General features: G+C 39.5%; 1 protein-coding gene and 1 non-coding gene across 2 annotated transcripts in view; one reads left to right on the top strand and one right to left on the bottom strand.

The window, feature by feature from the left end:
- BAG4 (BAG cochaperone 4) overlaps positions 1-18,106 on the bottom strand; it is a 30,785-nt gene that overhangs the window by 8,992 nt on the left and 3,687 nt on the right. Inside the window, exon 2 of the mRNA XM_019953479.2 lies at positions 5,199-5,306. Within this exon, the coding sequence (XP_019809038.2) occupies positions 5,199-5,306 (108 nt within the window). The remainder of the gene's footprint in view (positions 1-5,198; positions 5,307-18,106) is intronic.
- LOC139180248 (U6 spliceosomal RNA) lies at positions 11,177-11,281 on the top strand. Its single transcript, XR_011564583.1, has one exon. It is a non-coding gene; the product is annotated as a U6 spliceosomal RNA (small nuclear RNA).

Raw genomic sequence — 18,106 nt, 5'->3', positions numbered from 1 at the left:
TGGGAAACCTGGGAGAATGGCTAAAGAAAGAAGAAAAGGACCCTGATACAACAGAAAGAAAAAAAGACCACAGAGATAGACTGAGCCCTGCCACAGGCTTTGTGTTTACTCTCTCTACTTTTTCAAGCAGGAAAATGGAAATCATTAACTTATTCTGCAGGGTTATTGTAAAAATTAAATGAGATGACATATATAAAGTGCTCAGTACAGTGTCTGGTACATGGTATGCTCAATAACTGATAATTTTTATAATACCATTGTTGTTAGTATAATTATGGCAAGGCCAGGAAATGAACCTGATCTGATTCCAAGCCTTGTTTTTTGTACTGTCTCACACTGCTTCCCAAATTACAGCGGACAGAGACAAATTCCTCACATACTGCTTCCTGCAGTTTTATATCAGCTATCCAGACTATTATTGATACCTAGAATCCTCAGTTTAGTAATCCAAATAAGACTAAAGCTAAACTTTAAATGATTACCTTCAGGTTTTCCGTTAATTTCTACTCTACCTTGTAAGATGGTAAAAATGAAATCAACTTTTCCTGGACTCATCCTTCTAAAACTAGACAGTCTTTCCCATTTTAGGTAGAAGAAGAAGCTTGTGATAATAAAATAGACTTATTGTGGTGATCATTTGATAATGTACACAAATATCAAATCATTATGTTCTACATCTGAAATGAATACTAAATGTCAACTATACCTCAATTAAAAGAGTAGAATCCTGATACCTTCTACAGTTGTTAATGATTAAAGAAAATGAAATTTAAATCTGATTCCAAGTCTACCACATCAAAAAGAGGGACAGGGACTTCCCTGGCAGTCCTGTGGTTAAGCCTCGCATTCCCATCTCAGGGGGCATGGACTCAATCCCTGGCGGGGGAACTAAGACCCCCCATGCTGCAGGGCACACTCCCCTCACCAAAAAAAATAAAATCCCTTATACAACATACACAGCTGAAGACGATTAAAAAAAAAAGAATGTGACTTTGTACCGTTATTCAACTTCTAGAAGTCCTTCCTAAGGGACTTTCCCTAAGGGAATCATTTCCTAAGGAAATGATTCAATTAGAGAAAAAGTTATAAGCATGGATTTGTTCATCAGAGTATGATTCACCATCACGCAGTATTGAAAGCAACCTACACGTCCTGCACTGATGGAATGATTAGGTCAGTTATAGGCTATTCATTGAAGGAATTTTATTCCGTCTTAAAATTCATTGTAGAATTGACCAGACATCTATTGACATTAAAGAATTATTTTTAGTGTTTATTTCTTTAAGCTTTAATAATGGCATTGTGGTAATGTTTTAAAAACGACCCTGTATATTAAAGATATATACTTAAGTATTTACAAGAGAAATAATGTGATATTCGGAATTTTCTTCAAAGCACATTAAGGACATGGGTGAAACATGAGGGCCATGTATTGATGATACTTGCTGAAGCTGAGTAAGGGGTACATGGGAGATCACTGTGCTATCCCATTACTTTGGATTATGTTTGAAAATTTCCGTTATTAAAAAAAAAAAAAAGAGAGTTCTTGTTATTTCACCCTGTAACAAGTACATAAGATAACCAAAAAGTAATATTAAAAAGTATATGTAAAATAAGTTTAAAACTGGATAAATATAACTGGGAGAAGGCTGAAAACAAATTTACCAGAATATGGACATATTATGATGACAGAGTGGCTTGTCTCTCTTTTATTTCCCAAGTATTTAGTAATAAAGTTGTATTATTTTTATAGAAAAAAAATTATGCTATTAAAAATGTCACAAAATCCCAAGTATGTCTAGAAACTGGTGGGCTGCACAGACCATAGCTACTTCCATCTAGTCCAATTTTTTCATAAAGGGAAACTTGTATCTAAAGACAGCAAGCTGGGATTTGAAACCTGTCAGCTGATATGGCAACAGATAAAATCTGAAACTGATCCACTATAAGGAGAATTAAACAAAATCTCTGACAGTCATTGAATTTCTGTAAGACGTCTCATTCTGGATTCCAGAAAAATCAAGAGACTGGAGCTCTTAAAACTCAAAACATATTCCAAGTGCTGCTTTTGTTCTAGAGGTAAATGTAAATATGACTCAGCATTTGAAAGTCAAAATACTGTCACACCATATGGTGTCTCACTGCAAGCTGAAGATTATCCGGGAGGAAATACTTCTTCCAAAAGTTGGTTTTACAATTGATGGACTGCTTATAGATGTAGAATCCAAAGGGGAGAAAAGTAGCCAGGTCTCTCACCCAGAAAGTGATACACTGTTAATGGATTCCCTTTCCATTTGGTAATATATGACTATCAACAGCAAACAGACCCAATCCAAGTGGGAAAAATTACTTTTCCATTAGCAACACCACGATTCCTCCTGTTTTGGTTATCTCGAAAAACATGGAAAGCTTCACCACAAAAGGACTCCAAGCCTTCATAATTATCAGCAGTCAACATCACCTTGAGTTTCTCCTGACACTTGCTTTTGGAACTGCCCAGTTTATCATCATCCACTGGTCATTTCCTCAAGCATCATCTCTACTTATAGAACTGGTCCAATTCTTGTCTCACAAGAGCTCCAAACCACGGTACTTAATAAGCTATATTTGACAATCCAGTTCTCCTTTAAATTAAATGAACAGGTTATTACAGGTTCTGACCAAAGTCCTTTTGCATCATGATTTCTCAACTTAGAACATTTAGAATGAAGAAGACTTCAGTTGTCTTTCTCTGAGCATTTCTATTCCCAGGCACTCAGCGTTCTGTGGTGAAATCTTCCAGAAGTCAGGAGAATTATCTTCTTTATTAGAAAATCAATGTGAAACATCTGTCTTTCCTCCTTTAGATATGTGGGGAAAGCAGCTTTAGAAAAACAAGTTGCATTTGTGACCAATGAGAGGGTTTTAAACAAACAACAACAGAAAAAAACTACCACAGGGACTTCCTCGCTGGCCCAGTGGTTAAGACTCTGAGCCTCAGCACAGAGTTTGATCCCCAGTCAGGCAAACGAACCAAAAACCCCCACCACAATCATTACTAGAAAACCTGTGTGTTTACCATACTTTTCCTAAGTACCCTCTGGGTCAATAGATCAGAGCTACAACATGCATGATTACAACAATCAGAGTCAGAAGAACATGTATTAGCCTTGCAATCCTTACAGACCATGACTAAGCATAATCAAATGATCACAGTTCAGAGATGTTTCAGAGTTTTTAAATCTTCTGAAGAGCAGGTTGGCAGCAAAGAAAATAAAGAAGTTCTTGGCTCTCTAATCACTGTGAAAAGTAATCTGGTTGTATTAAATAAAGATGTACATACCCAAACCCACCAATTCCACACAGTAGGGATATGCTTGTCTCGTATGTCATACAATAGAAAAGGGAAAAACAATGCTGAGTTAAAAAAAGCAAGCTGCAAGAGAATGCTAGGATGAAACCACTTACATCAAGTTTAAAAACTTGATAATATTTTAAAATAAAATGTTTTAAAAATGTTAAATTGTACTATAAAAATGCATATACAAGTAGTAAAAGCATAAAAACACATATGATACATAAATATAACTTCAGCTTCAATCCCTGATTGGGGAACCAAGATCCTGCAAGCCATGGGCCATCATACACAAAAACTTTTTTTAAATGGGCAGAGGATCTGAATAGACATTTTCCCAAAGAAGACATACAAGATGGCCAGCAGGTACATGAAAAGGTGCTCAATATCCCTAATCACCAGGAAAATGCAAATCAAAGCCACAGTGACACGCCACCTCACCCATTCTAGAATGGCTATGCTCAAAAAGACAATAAGTACTGGGTGAGGATGCTGAGAAAAGGAACTCTTGTGTACTGCTGATGGGAAGGTAAACTGGGACAGCCACTATGGAAAACAGTATGGAGATGCGTCAAAAACTAAAATCAGAACTACCGTATGATCCAGCAATTCCATTTCTGGGAATACGTTCAAAGGGAACAAAAACACCAACTTAAAAAGTTATCAGTACCCCCATGTTCACTGCAGCATTATTTAAATAGCCAAGACACAGAAACAGCCTAAATGTCCAGCAGTGGATGAATGAATGAAAAAAAGGGAGACAGATATATACACACACAATGGAGTATTATTTAAGCAAAAAACCAAGGAAATCTTGCCACTGGGACAACACGGATGGACCTCGAAGGCGTTAAGTTAAATGTGATGCACAGACAAATACTATGTGATCTCATTTATGTGTAAAATCTAAAAAACAAACGAACAAACAAAAAAAGCCAACTCACAGATACAGACAACAGACTGGTGGTTCCAGAGGTAGAGCAGTGGGTTGGTGGTCAAAGGGTACAAACTTCCAGTTATAAAATAAATAAACCACAGAACGCAACATGTACTCTAGCAACTATAGTTAGATACTGCATTTTACATTTAAAAACTGACTGAGAGAGTTTTTCTCAAAAGTTTTCATCACAGAGGCTTTCCTGGTGGCTCAGTGGTAAAGAATCTGCCTGCCCCTGCAGGGGACATGGGTTCGATCCCTGATCCGGGAAGATCCCACATGCCACAGAGCAACTAAGCCCCTGCACCACAACTACTGAGCCCAGAAACTACAACTACTGAAGCCCTGGCAGCCTAGAGCTTGTTCATTGCAACAGAAACCACTGCAATGAGAAGCCCACGTGCCACACACAACTAGAGAGCAGACCCTGCTCTCCACAATTAGGGAAAGCCTGCGTAGCAAGGAAGACCCGGCTGCAGCCAAAAACAATACATTAAAAACTTCTTTGATCACAGAAAACAAAACTTTGTAACTATGTATGGTAACAGATGTTAACTAGACTTATGTGGTGATCATTTTAGAAAGTAAACAAATACTGAATCTTTACATTATACACCTAAAAGTAATAATAACATTATATGTCAATTATAGCTCCATAAAGTAACAAATTTTTAGAAATAGGTACATTTTGCATTTGTTGTTTCCAGGTCCTGAGAAATAATCTATCATGAGTCAAGCCACTTCTGCCTTACATAGTATCTGCCTAGATATTTCCCTACCTCTGCGTTAAAAATGTTAAAATGATTAAGATAGACTCCATTACATAACAAAACCCCACACATCTTTACTATAAAATCTCCACAGGTTCTGAAAATAAATCAGATCATCAAGAGAAAATTCAGAAAGTTTATCAATTTCAGATCATACCTGGCTTTGCATTTCCGGTCTTACAGGGTATGTACTTGGGTAAGGAGCCCGAGGTCGGGCAGCAGAATTCCAATAGTTAGAATTGTAACTAGGATATGGTGGCTGCTCCTAAGGGAAAAAAGGAAAGTAAATTCACTTTTACTAACATCCTTACGTCATTCTGAAAAGCTGATATAGAGGCAGGTGTAAGCATGGAAAAAGTCAAGAGACAAAAAGCAATGGGACCCCACTCTAAAATCACTCGTTATTAAAACTGATGCAGATACACGGTAAACTGTGCGTCCGAGAACAAAGCAGTTATTAACTATTCTTGTGTATTATGCCAAGTATATTCAATAACAAATGATAATATCTACTATGTCCAGACAATTAGCAAAACCGGCGACATTCAATTCCTTTACCCCTCTCCAATCCCTAACCCATCACTACTAATTTAATGAGTGCAGCGCAATTAGTTCTTTGCCATTGTTAAGAGTAGTATTTACTTATCTCAACAGCTTTGCAACTTGTAGTTGATATTTTACTATTAAGTGAAAAGTGAAGTTGCTCAGTCGTGTTCAACTCTTTGAGACCCCATGGACCAGGCTCTGCTGTCCATGGGATTCTCTGGGCAAGAGTATTGGAGTGAGTTGCCATTTCCTTCTCCAGGGAGTCTTCCCAACCCAGGGATGAACCTGGGTCTCGCGCATTGCAGGCAGATGCTTTTACCTTCTGAGCCACCAGGGAAGTCTTTTACTATTAAACTTGACTTCAAATGCAAACGTCTTCAATACTCAACTTCTTTGCCTGCCACACCCCTAGGTTTTTTTACATTCTACTTTCTGCTATGGCTAAGCTTTCTTCTGGCAGCCCAATGCGAGAGACCCGGGTTCGATCCCTGGGTTGGGAAGACCCCCTGGAGAAGGAAATGGCAACCCACTCCAATACTCTTACCTGGAGAATCCCATGGATGGCAGGGCCCGTCCATAGGGTCTCAAGCAGTATCAGAAAATTAGGTAAAATAATTACCACTCAAAGAAGAAAATCTAGCTATGACATTAATTTCTACAGCTTTCACTCTAATCATTTGCATAAGCCAATATAGTCTGATAAGAAACAAGATCAACTCAAAACTTCTCAGGCTATTTTAATATATGTACTTTTATCCCATAAATTGAGCTATTTTACTTTGAGCTTTATAGTTTAATTTTAAGCTTAAATAGGATCTTCAAATCTTCAAATATGGTTTCACAAAGAAATTCACTGGCAGTTGTAGTCACTGAGAATTTAATTATCACCATCTGAGCTTAACTGCACTGCTTACCAGTTTCATAACACTTTGTTTTCAAAGCATGCAGTTATTCCACATGACATTATACAAGCTGGGCAAGTAGCATCTCCTTTACATAATATAGCAACTAGAGCAATACAGAAACGAGCAAACTTCACACCCTAACAACCAGATTTCTCAATCAAGCAAATTCCTCTGATTATTAACTACCTTCCTTCCCCCAATTAAGTGGCATTTGACTCAGTTGTTTCTCTCTAACAAAGAATTTGAATCTTAATTAAAAAGAAGTGAAAAGACAAGAGTTGAAGCTGACTCACCCCAGCAATGCTGAACCGACACCTAAATCCCCAGAACGTCCTTGGTTTCTGTCCTTTCCTACTGATTCTCCAAAGCCCCCTCACATTTTTACTGCCTCTCTACCCTCCCTCTCCTCTCTCCTTCCTTACTCAGCTTTCCAACACCTTCATCCCTTACCACTCTCCCTCAGATGTACTCACCCTGCAAAAACCAACTACCCACTGACTTCCCATCTGCACTTCACCTAAGTATCAGTGGAGAGAAACACAAGCTCTCTGGTTTCACACAAGCAGATACTCAGCACTGCCTAACAACCATACCACCCTTCCTCAGTATGTTCATCCCACTCTGCACAGCAACTACTAATACTTCACCTTCTTGTCCCCTCAGACCTCCAGCATCCTCTTATGATGACACCCCTCACTCATCAACTGGTAACTTTATCTCATCCTTCACGCACACACACAAAGCAGCATTCAGACAGAAACTGTCTTCCTACTTTCTGAAGTTAGCAATCTGTCCCTGTCTTCTCAGAATGTGTGAATGAACTGTCTTTGGCCCTATTAAAAGGCCAAATCCTTCCTGATAGCTCTGGACCACATAACTTCTTACCATCTACAGAACTTTCACGAATTATCTTTCTCCTAGTAGAGCAGATTGCCTCTCTTAAAATACCAACTTGCCCTCAAGACTATCCTAAACAAATATTAAAACCTATTTTTAAACTACTATAATTAACAGTGTGACAAGTGATTGGGTGTCTAATGAACAATAACTTGACTAACAATAACCTGATAGTTGCTGAAGATGAGTGATGGTATCTGAGGATTTTATTACACTAGTTTCTCTACTTTTACAAAATGAATGTGTCACAAGTTTCATAACAAAAAGTTAAAAATCAAAGCTATGGGGCACAAGGTAGACTTCCCCTAAATACATCCTGTTTTGTACACTTGACTTTAGAATAATTATGAACATTTTACATAATTATGAAAGATAATGACGTATTTTTAAATCCCTGAAAAGAAGCAAAATAAAATAAACACTAAATATTGAATTGATAAGACAACTTCACAGAAGGAAATTCTTACGAGTGAGTATAAAGCACAGTAATCTGACCAACATTACAACTGAGGTAAATAGTCTGTAGACTCCCCCAAATGAATTTTTCAGTAACCATATTAATAATTATCAACATTGTTGGTACTGCTAATGAATGATTACACTGGTGTGATTGGAAATTAGTATTTTCATAATGGGAGATGAGGGATACAAGAATAATGGAATAAGAGGTTTCCCAGGCGGCTCCGTGATAAAACATCCGCTTGCAATGCATGAGACGCAGGAGATGTGGGTTCAATCCCTCGGTTTGGAAAGATCTCCTGGAGGACGGCGTGGCAACCCACTCCAGTATTCTTTTCTGAAAACTCCTATGGACAGAGAAGCCTGGTGGGCTACAGTCCATGGGGTCGCAAAGAACTGGACACGATTGAGCGTCAGCGCACACACACGTTTCACTCATTTATTTCAACAAATGTGTTCAAGGACCCACGATTAACCAAGCACTGCAGTGTGTGGACAAACAGGGGAGGCCCCACGGAGTTTACATGCCACAGAGGAGGTAGATAAACCGTAAGCAAATAATCAACAACAGCAGAAAGAATAATGACTTAAAACCCCCACAGCCCGGGAATTCCTCACTTCCACTGCAGGGTGCACGAGTTCCATCCCTGGCTGGGGAACAAAGATCCTGCAAGCCGCCCAGCAGGGCTAAACAAAAGACCGTATAGTCCTTAAACTTATGTGAAAATTTTAGTTTGAATTCAAACTGTATCTTAAAAAAAAAAAAAAAAAAACTCTGACAAATTGATAACCACACATATACAAAAAAATTAATTCAAGTAACTCTTCAACAATCTTCTGAAGGATATCCTTAACGGTATACCTTCTAAAGGTAAAGAAATGCAAAGAAATATTAAATTAATAACATGCTATCAGTAATATTAGTGTTTTAAGTTTTCAACTATTTTGTGTGTATTATAGAATAAAGGAAATCAATAAATAAAACAGTATTACTGAGAACCAGTATTTTCACATGGAAAAGGATAATATATTGACTAGAAAAAGATGAAGATGAATTGTGCATGGTGGATGTAAACTGGAGGAACAGGTATAAATTCACATATTTTAAAAATGTAATTTAACCTTGTATGCAAAACAGAGAAATACGGGTAAGTGACAGCATGCAGGTGTTAAATAAAGGACTTAGAAGTCAACACAAATTCTAATAACTCTTTTGCACCCCTGCCCTCCACCTTGAGACCAGCATATTCCACATAGGAGCTGTCATTTGAACCCAGCCCAGGACCTGAAGATGAGCCCCTGCAGCGACCACACAGAACGTGAGCAGGAAACATTCACTGCTGTTAAGCTACAACTCGGAGTTGTTTTTTACTACAGGAAAAATCAACTGATGAGATAACTAAACATCCAGTTGGAAACATAACCATACATAAAAAAGAATTATTCCTAATGACTTTTAAATCGTATTACTTTGTACATTCTCAGTGGAATATATTCCAAGGACCAGGTAAACTGTAAAGAAACCTAAACTCCACCCATGAGTTAACTCTTGGTCAAAATACAGGTATTATTACTTGCTTCATTGAGACATCATTTACTACCATACAATCTGCTCATTTAAACTGTGCAAGTCAATGGTTTTTAGTATATCCAATATACGAAAGCAATATATGTGATCATCACCACAATCAATTGCAGAACATTTCAAACCTCAAAAGGAAACTGTTTCCATCAGCTACACCCTCCTGTCTGCCATTCCACAGCCCTGCACCACCACTACTCTATCCCTATAGATAGGCTACTCTGGGCACTTCATAGAAGTGGTAGCATATATCATACAATATGTGATTTGTGGTATAAATTGTGACTGGCTTCTTCCACTTATGACTTAGGAAATTACAAGGGTTTCCAAGAGACCTATGCCAAAAACCTGGGGTAGAGATCAATACATATATATTTTTTTCTATTCTCTCACAGAGCACAGAGTTGAATCTTTTTTTTTTAATCCAGTCTGACAATCCCTGTCTTTGACTGGACTGTTTAACCTATTCACAGTTGATGCTATTATTGATATAGTTGGATTTACATCTGCCATTTTACTTTTTGTTTTCTATATCTCATATTTGGTTTTGTGCCTCTATTCTTCCTTTACTGCTTTTGCAGCCAGTGAGTATTTTCTAATGCAGCTTTTTAATTTCTTTACTGAGTATATATAAATATTTGTGGAGCTGTTAAACTCCACAAATTTCCAGCTAATTTCTCTACTATTTCAACAAGACCCTGGGATGTGAATTGTTCCACAAACCAATCCAATCACATTTGGGGTCCTTGGAAGGGACACCTCCCAAAGTCTGTGTCTGAAATGTGTTCTGACTCCAATCGGCTCCTCCCAGCTATCTTTTCCCCCAGTTCTCTCCAGCTAACTAGCTAGCCTACAGTTTTAGTCTTTATTTGCAATGAATCTACCAATCTCCTCCCAACTGCCTTTCACAACTACCTCTAAATTTCTGAGAACATCCCCAGGCTTCAGGTTAGCCATATTCTGATGCAAATAAAGTCAGTTCCTTTGGGAAAACATCAGGACCTACTGGTTTTACAGCTTCCGCCTCCAGAGAAAAATGTCTGAGCCACATTCTGCAGTTGGGTTGGGGACAAGGGTGTGCTTCTGTGAGTCACCCATGCTTTAAGAGCTGAGCACCTGGAAGAGGGAAGACAGGAACCTCAGGCCTTCCCAGCTCGCCTCCAAGCCAGGGAAAGGGTGATCAGAGCCCCGGTGTCCTGCTCAAGGTAAAGCCCCCATTCCACAGGGAGGGTCAGGGTTGGGGTAGAAACACAGCTACTAACCGCGCTAGCCCGGTCTGTGGCCTCTGCAACAGTAGCTGGGGGCGAGATGAGCAATGCTGACGTGCTGTTCTCCCAGGATGGCTGGGACCTGGGGAGCCAGCAGCTTTGTTTTATTTGCCATCCAGTCTGGAATGGAGTTTCTGTATCACTGAGCCGGGGTGGGAGAGGTGGAGGATCCCACAGAATCTCACTACTCTTACTGAGTTTGAGTACATCTTCTATCATAAATGTTTCTTCGTTTGCTAAATTAAATTCCCTGAGACGATTTCCAGAGACTTTAATATGGTTGTTTTAAAAATATTTTTCACCAGTTTCATGGAGGACTGGGCCCACAAGAGCTCCTCACGCTGTCATGCCCGAGTTGGAACCTGGCATTATTTTAAAGTTATTTTATATGTTATTGCAAGACTGAATTAATATGAGTATTTGTAATTACCTTAATATTGTTAAGAAACCAAGATTTCATATAAAAGTAATAAATACAGTGCTCACTTCAGCAGCACATATACTAAAATTGGAATGATAACAGAGATTATTATGCCCCCTGCACAAGGATGACACGCAAATTTGTGAAACTTTCCATATTTTTTGATAACACTGTATCGTAAGTGATTAAAACTAGCTAATTAGCTAAGAGAATAGAACTTAAGTATTCTCATTAAAAAAAAAAAGATAAATATGTGAGGTGCAATGAATGTGTTAATTCTTGATGGTGAGAATCCTTTCACAACATACACATATAGCAAATTATCATGTTGTATGCTTTCAATATATTACAATTTCATTTGTTAACTGTACCTCAATAAAGCTGCAAAAAATTTTAAAAGTAATAAATACAATCTAAGAAGAAAAATAATGACATTAAATTTAAATTAACACAAATATGAACTCATTTATTTTTGTTTTAAAATACTTAGTCACAACATTGAAAATCAACTATACGTCAATAAAAAAATCTTAAATGCTCATTTTGTATAACTCTGTTCATTTAAAAGGTCTAGAAGCAATGACAACACAATAGCAATCAGTACACCTCACACCAAATGTAACTTCTGTACTAGTGATCTTAAAAACTATTAGCCTTCAGCAAGGAGATCAAACCAGTCAATCTTAAAGGAAATCAACCCTGAATTTTCATTGGAAGGATTGATATTGAAGCTGAAGCTCCAATACTTTGGCCACTGAACACAAGGAGCCGACTCATTGGAAGAGACCCTGATGCTGGGAAAGACCGAAACAAAAGGAGAAGGGGGCGGCAGAGGATTAGATGGTTGGACAGCATCACCAACTCAATGAACATGAATCTGAGCAAACTCCGGAAGACACTGAAGGACAGGGAAGCCTGGCGTGCAACAGTCAGTGGGGTCACAATGAGGTGGATACGACTGACTGAACATCTGGCCCTCAACTCCAAACCCAGCATTCTGTAGCTGGCTCTGAGATGCAGGATCAGGTCTGTAAACACTCCTCTTTATCACTTGTTTACTGTTTGATTCTGCCAATAGGGGGCACCAGCTTAGAGGAGGGGAGAATGGACTTGATCCTTCCTGTGTGCTTGCTTGCCTCCAGTTTCTGCGACTGCCAGGCCAGCAAAGCCCGGCAACCTGCAGGCAGTGTCGGCCAGCAGCCGTCTCCAGACTCCTCTGGTTTCCTAAGAACTCCCACGGAAGTACCAATGCCAGTGCCTCCTTGGTTCCAGTGACACAGGTCATTCTTCCAAGTTTCCAGGTTCTATTAATTCCACAATCTCTCCCTCTTTATTCCCCAGCCCCAGGAACTGAGGTTGTTCCCTGCCATATCTTCTGAGTTACTTCCATATTCTCTTTTTACCTCTTCAGATCTCCAACACCCATTTAACTACTTTCCTAAATCAAATTCTAACGAACTAGTATAGGTTCTATTTTCCTACCTGGATCCTGACACATATAGCTTCTAAATAAAATTCTCTAATTAAAACAAAACAAAACAAAATCAAGATGTCTTAATGGAATGGCTGAGTATAACATCTGGGACAGGCTATATAACAAGCCTGGCAAATCTTGTACCAGAAATCAAAGAAACAGTCAAATATCAATGGGTCATGTCAAAAGAACTCTGAACCCAAGAAGAGGGGTAGGGTCTCCCATTGGCTTAATATAAGATCATTTAAGCAATAAAAAGAATGACTGCAACTGACTGAAACACACTTGAAATATTGAATGTATACGTATAGACATAAGTATATGTTATACAAATGAGCTCATAAAAATATTTTTTAAAATAACACAGTTCAAAAAAAAATAAAATAAAATAACACAGTTCTTTTTCTGTAATTTTAATGCGGTTTAGAGATGAAAAAATACTTTTCCATTTTATCCTCAGAGTCCTTTTTTTTTAAAAGGTGGATTAAATTTTTATACCTTGATTGTGATAGTGCTTACATAATCATATGCATTTGTCAAAATTCACAGAGCTATCCCTTAAAAATGGTGACAAAGAGTGAACTCAGTGAAGCAGTAAAAATTATTATTTGTATTAAGTCTTAATTTAAAAGATTGCCTTTGCTTTTTTTCCCCCTTTTGGACAAAATGGAACAAATCTAAAAATATTCCCAATAACAATGAAAGTCTGCAGCTCAACGCCTTCCTAACATGACACTAATTCTGTGAAATAGCATTTGGTTTCACAGGAAGCTGGCTGAAGCTGTTCTAAAACCAAGTTGCCAATTTTATCATGTGCCCAAGTCTTTCCAAACCTTTTATGTGCTGTCTGAAACTAGCCAAAGGTGATGCTAAAAGATGATATAGACAAATATGATAAAAGGTTTTTACAAGTGAGACTATTATGAATTAAAATTCTTGTGACAAAGGAAATTTTATTAAAATAATGCAAGTTTACTTTCTTCTCTTTTGAAAAGAAATACCTAAATCTCAGGTGAAGGCTGAAGTCAACTCCCTTCATATTTATCATAGAACTATCTAGTCCCATAAGAAGTGGATATATGGTTAACTTTACAAAGTGATTTGCCACCACGCCTCCAAAAATATCTCCAGCCCAGACAAATCAAACAGCAGAGGAATCTGAGTAGTCCTGGTTCTATCTAAGATCCCTTTACAAATTTTTTTTTTCCCCCCACAAGAATTAGACAAAAATTATTAGAAAACTCCCAGGTGGCTTCCCAGGCGGCTCAGTGGTAAAGAATCCACTTGACAATGCAGGAGCTACAGAAATCATGGGTTCAATCCTTGGGTTGGGAAGATCCCCTGGAGAAGGAAATGGCAACTCACTCCAGTATTCCTGCTGGGATAATCCCATGGACAGAGAAGCCTGATGGGCTGCAGTCCATGGGATTGCAAAGAGTTGGATATGACTGAGCACACACACACATGTTAGAAAAATACATTATAAATTATTTTTATAGCAATCTATTCCAAATATCACTAAAAAGCACTTTCTGCTCCTGTATTGGCCCATCATCACAAATCTCAGCTTTATTCTCACATGGGTCTCTGCTGTGCTTCCTACACAGCCTCCTTTTCCCTCGCACCTGCTTCAAACATTCACCATATTGAGTTCCCAGCTATCCCATCCCACTTCTTTTACCCTCAGAAAGCCTCCTGCTTCATCAACCAAGAGCTGGAACTCCTGCAATACCCTCCCCTCCCAACAGCTTCATTTCCCCTTCTCTAGCTCTTAAGGGGGTTTCTCAGGTCTTCCTCAGTTCTTACTCCACCTCTTCCCAAGCCACATTCCATCCTTCTGTTAGTATCTTTTTTCACAATCTACTAGCTTTCTCTCTCCTCTGCTGACAAACATTCTCAAGCCACTGAGTCCTAAAAAGGCTTCCTTCAACCCTGGTTCCCAGTCAAGTGGCCACTTCCTCATTCACTAACAGTTTACACTAGTTGTCTTCCCAAATCCCCCAGTGATTACTTTTACACTATTTTAAAGTCTCACCATTAAAATCAACAATACGTTAACTGCCAATCCAAATGCTTCTCTTCAGTTCTCATATCACTAACCTGCAAAGTAGCAGTGGTCTATATCACATGACATCCTGCTCTTCCTCCTATCCAAGTATTCTCACTCATTGTCTTCTGGGTTCTCTCTGTCACCCTCCTAGATCTCAAAGCTCTCCCCTGGCAGCATAACCCAATCAGGTCATTCACCCACGTTTCCATGTGGTGACTCTCCAATCACTGTCTCCATCCCCTGACTCCCTGCTAAGCCCTACATCTATTGCATTGTTCCCACAGACAACAACTCCTCAATGCCACAGACTGTAAAACTGGACATGGGGAAACAAAAACAGAAAATCTCAGACATCTCATTAATCAGTCGCATACACTGCATCCAGAGCTTGGTAACCACCATCACAAACTGGCTTCCAGCAGAAATGAAATAAAGGTGGGACTTCCCTGGTGGTCCAGTGGTTAAGAATCCACCTTGTAATGCAGGGGAAGGGGGTTCCATCCCCAGCTGTGGAATTAAGATCTCACATCTACACCGCAACGAATGATGCCACACAACGCAACAAAGATCTCACATGCCCCAACTAAGACCTGATGCAGCCAAACAAATCAACATTGTTTTTTAAAAAGAAATGATCCCTAGTTTTTGGTACAAAACTAAACCACATCTTCCCATAAAAACCTGTTCCTTTTCCTTGTTAATCCTGCTGCTGCTAAGTCACTTCAGTCGTGTCCAGCTCTGTGCGACCCCATAGACGGCAGCCCACCAGGTTCCCCCGTCCCTGGGATTCTCCAGGCAAGAACACTGGAGTGGGTTGCCATTTCCTTCTCCAATGCATGAAAGTGAAAAGTGAAAGTGGAGTCACTCAGTCATGTCCGGCTCTTAGCGACCCCATGGACTATAGCCTATCAGGCTCCTCCGTCCATGGGATTTTCCAGGCGAGAGTACTGGAGTGGGGTGCCATTGCCTTCTCCTTGTTAATCCTAGGAAATACTAAAAATTCAGAATCCTTCTGTTTCTCCTGCAATCCTCACTTCCAGTTGATATACCACCTTTGAAAATGCCTTTCGAATCTATGTAACTCATTCTGAAACACGTCCAAAAAATAAGTAGACATGGTAAATATAATAAAAGCTAATAAAATCTAGGTAGTGGGTATGTGGGTCTTCACATACAATTTCAACTTTTCTATGTTTGAAATGTTTATAATAAAATGTTGAGGAAAAAAACCTATCTACATTCATTCAGACATTGTTCAAACACATGCCGTTTTCTTTTCTGACCTAATTTGGGAGCCTAACCTGAGCTGTCTCCCCAAACCCTCCCGTTGTAACCATCCTGCAAGATGACCCCCAGTGACCCTGCCTTCTGTATGCACATCTGAGTGAAGATGCCTCCCACACCGTACCGGGGTCAGTCTCTATGACTAGTAATATACAGCATGTGTGAAGGTGTAGCACTTCCAGGATGAGGCTGTAAGAGGCTGCGGCTTCCCGCTCCCGTCCATCTCAGCACTCTCTCAGATGACTTGTTCTTGGGGAGCATGTGAATCACCCCGTTGTTGTTGTTCAGTCACTCAGCCATGTCCAACTCTTCACAACCCCACGACTGCAGCACACCAGGCTTCTCTGTCCTTCACTATCTCCTGGAGCTTGCTCAAACTCATGTCCATTGTGTTGATGATACCATCCAACCATCTCATCCTCTGTCACCCCCTTCTCTCTTGCCCTCAAATTTTCCCAGCATCAGGGTCTTTTCCAATGAGTTGGCTCTTCACATCAGGTGGCCAAAGCACTGGAGTATCACCTTCAGCATCAGTCCTTCCAATGAATATTCAGGGTTGATTTCCTTTAGGATTGATTGACTGGTTTGATCTCCTTGCTGTCCAAGGGACTCTCAAGAGTCTTTTCCAGCACCTCAGTTTGAAAGCATCAATTCTTCGGTGCTCAGCCTTCTTTATGGTTCAGCCCTCACTTCTGTACGTGACTACCTGAAAAACCACAGCTTTGTCTAGACAAACCTCTTTTGGCAAAGTGATATTTTGTTAAAAGCTTTGGGCAGGGCCTGAGATACAGCATTTCCAACAAGCTCCTAGGTGATGTATGTGCTGCAAGCTTAGGAAGCAAACGACAGCACTGCAAGTGTAGCTAACAAGGTAAAAAAGAAAGGAAACAGTAAGAGGTTCTCCATTTTCCCTGCCGTATTCAAACACATTAATATAGAGTCAAGCCTTTGTAGTGGTTCAGAGCAACCTCATCTCGATATGTTCAATTCCATTGCGCAACGCTTCTCAAGCATGATATGCATATGAATCACGTGAGGATCTTATTAATCTGCAGCAGCAGTAAGTATGGAGGAGGAAAGAGTCTGCACTTCTAACAGCCCCCTATCGAAGCTGAAGCTTCTGGTCCATGGCCCACAGCTTTAGAGTAAGGTTTTAAAGGGTTCCTATACCCTTATGATTATACAGTGGAAGTGAGAAATAGATTTAAGGGACTAGATCTGACAGATACAGTGCCTGATGAACTATGGACTGAGGTTCATGACATTGTACAGGAGACAGGGATCAAGACCATCCCCATGGAAAAGAAATGCAAAAAAGCAAAATGGCTGTCTCAAATAGCTGTGAAAAGAAGAGAAGCGAAAAGCAAAGGAGAAAAGGAAAGATATAAGCATCTGAATGCAGAGTTCCAAAGAATAGCAAGAAGAGATAAGAAAGCCTTCCTCAGTGACCAGTGCAAAGAAATAGAGGAAAACAACAGAATGGGAAAGACTAGAGATCTCTTCAAGAAAATTAGAGATACCAAGGGAACATTTCATGCAAAGAGGGGCTCGATAAAGGACAGAAATGGTATGGACCTAACAGAAGCAGAAGATATTAAGAAGAGGTGGCAAGAATACACAGAAGAACTGTACAAAAAAGATCTTCACGACCCAGATAATCACGATGGTGTAATCACTCACCTAGAGCCAGACATCCTGGAATGTGAAGTCAAGTGGGCCTTAGAAAGCATCACTACGAACAAAGCTAGTGGAGGTGATGGAATTCCAGTTGAGCTATTTCAAAACCTCAAAGATGATGCTGTCAAAGTGCTGCACTCAATATGCCAGCAAATTTGGAAAACTCAGCAGTGGCCACAGGACTGGAAAAGGTCAGTTTTCATTCCAATTCCAAAGAAAGGCAATGCCAAAGAATGCTCAAACTACCGCACAATTGCAGTCATCTCACACGCTAGTAAAGTAATGCTCAAAATTTTCCAAGCCAGGCTTCAGCAATATGTGAACTGTGAACTTCCTGATGTTCAAGCTGGTTTTAGAAAAGGCACAGGAACCAGAAATCAAATTGCCAACATCTGGTGGATCGTGGAAAAAGCAAGAGAGTTCCAGAAAAACATCTATTTCTGCTTTATTGATTATGCCAAAGCCTTTGACTGTGTGGATCACAATAAACTGGAAAATTCTG

This window comes from Bos indicus, chromosome 27 (genome assembly GCF_029378745.1).
Source record: "Bos indicus isolate NIAB-ARS_2022 breed Sahiwal x Tharparkar chromosome 27, NIAB-ARS_B.indTharparkar_mat_pri_1.0, whole genome shotgun sequence".
NCBI classification, from domain to species: Eukaryota; Metazoa; Chordata; class Mammalia; order Artiodactyla; family Bovidae; genus Bos; species Bos indicus.
The sequence above is the reverse complement of the archived record's forward strand: the minus strand, read 5'-3'. Positions and strand labels throughout refer to the sequence as shown.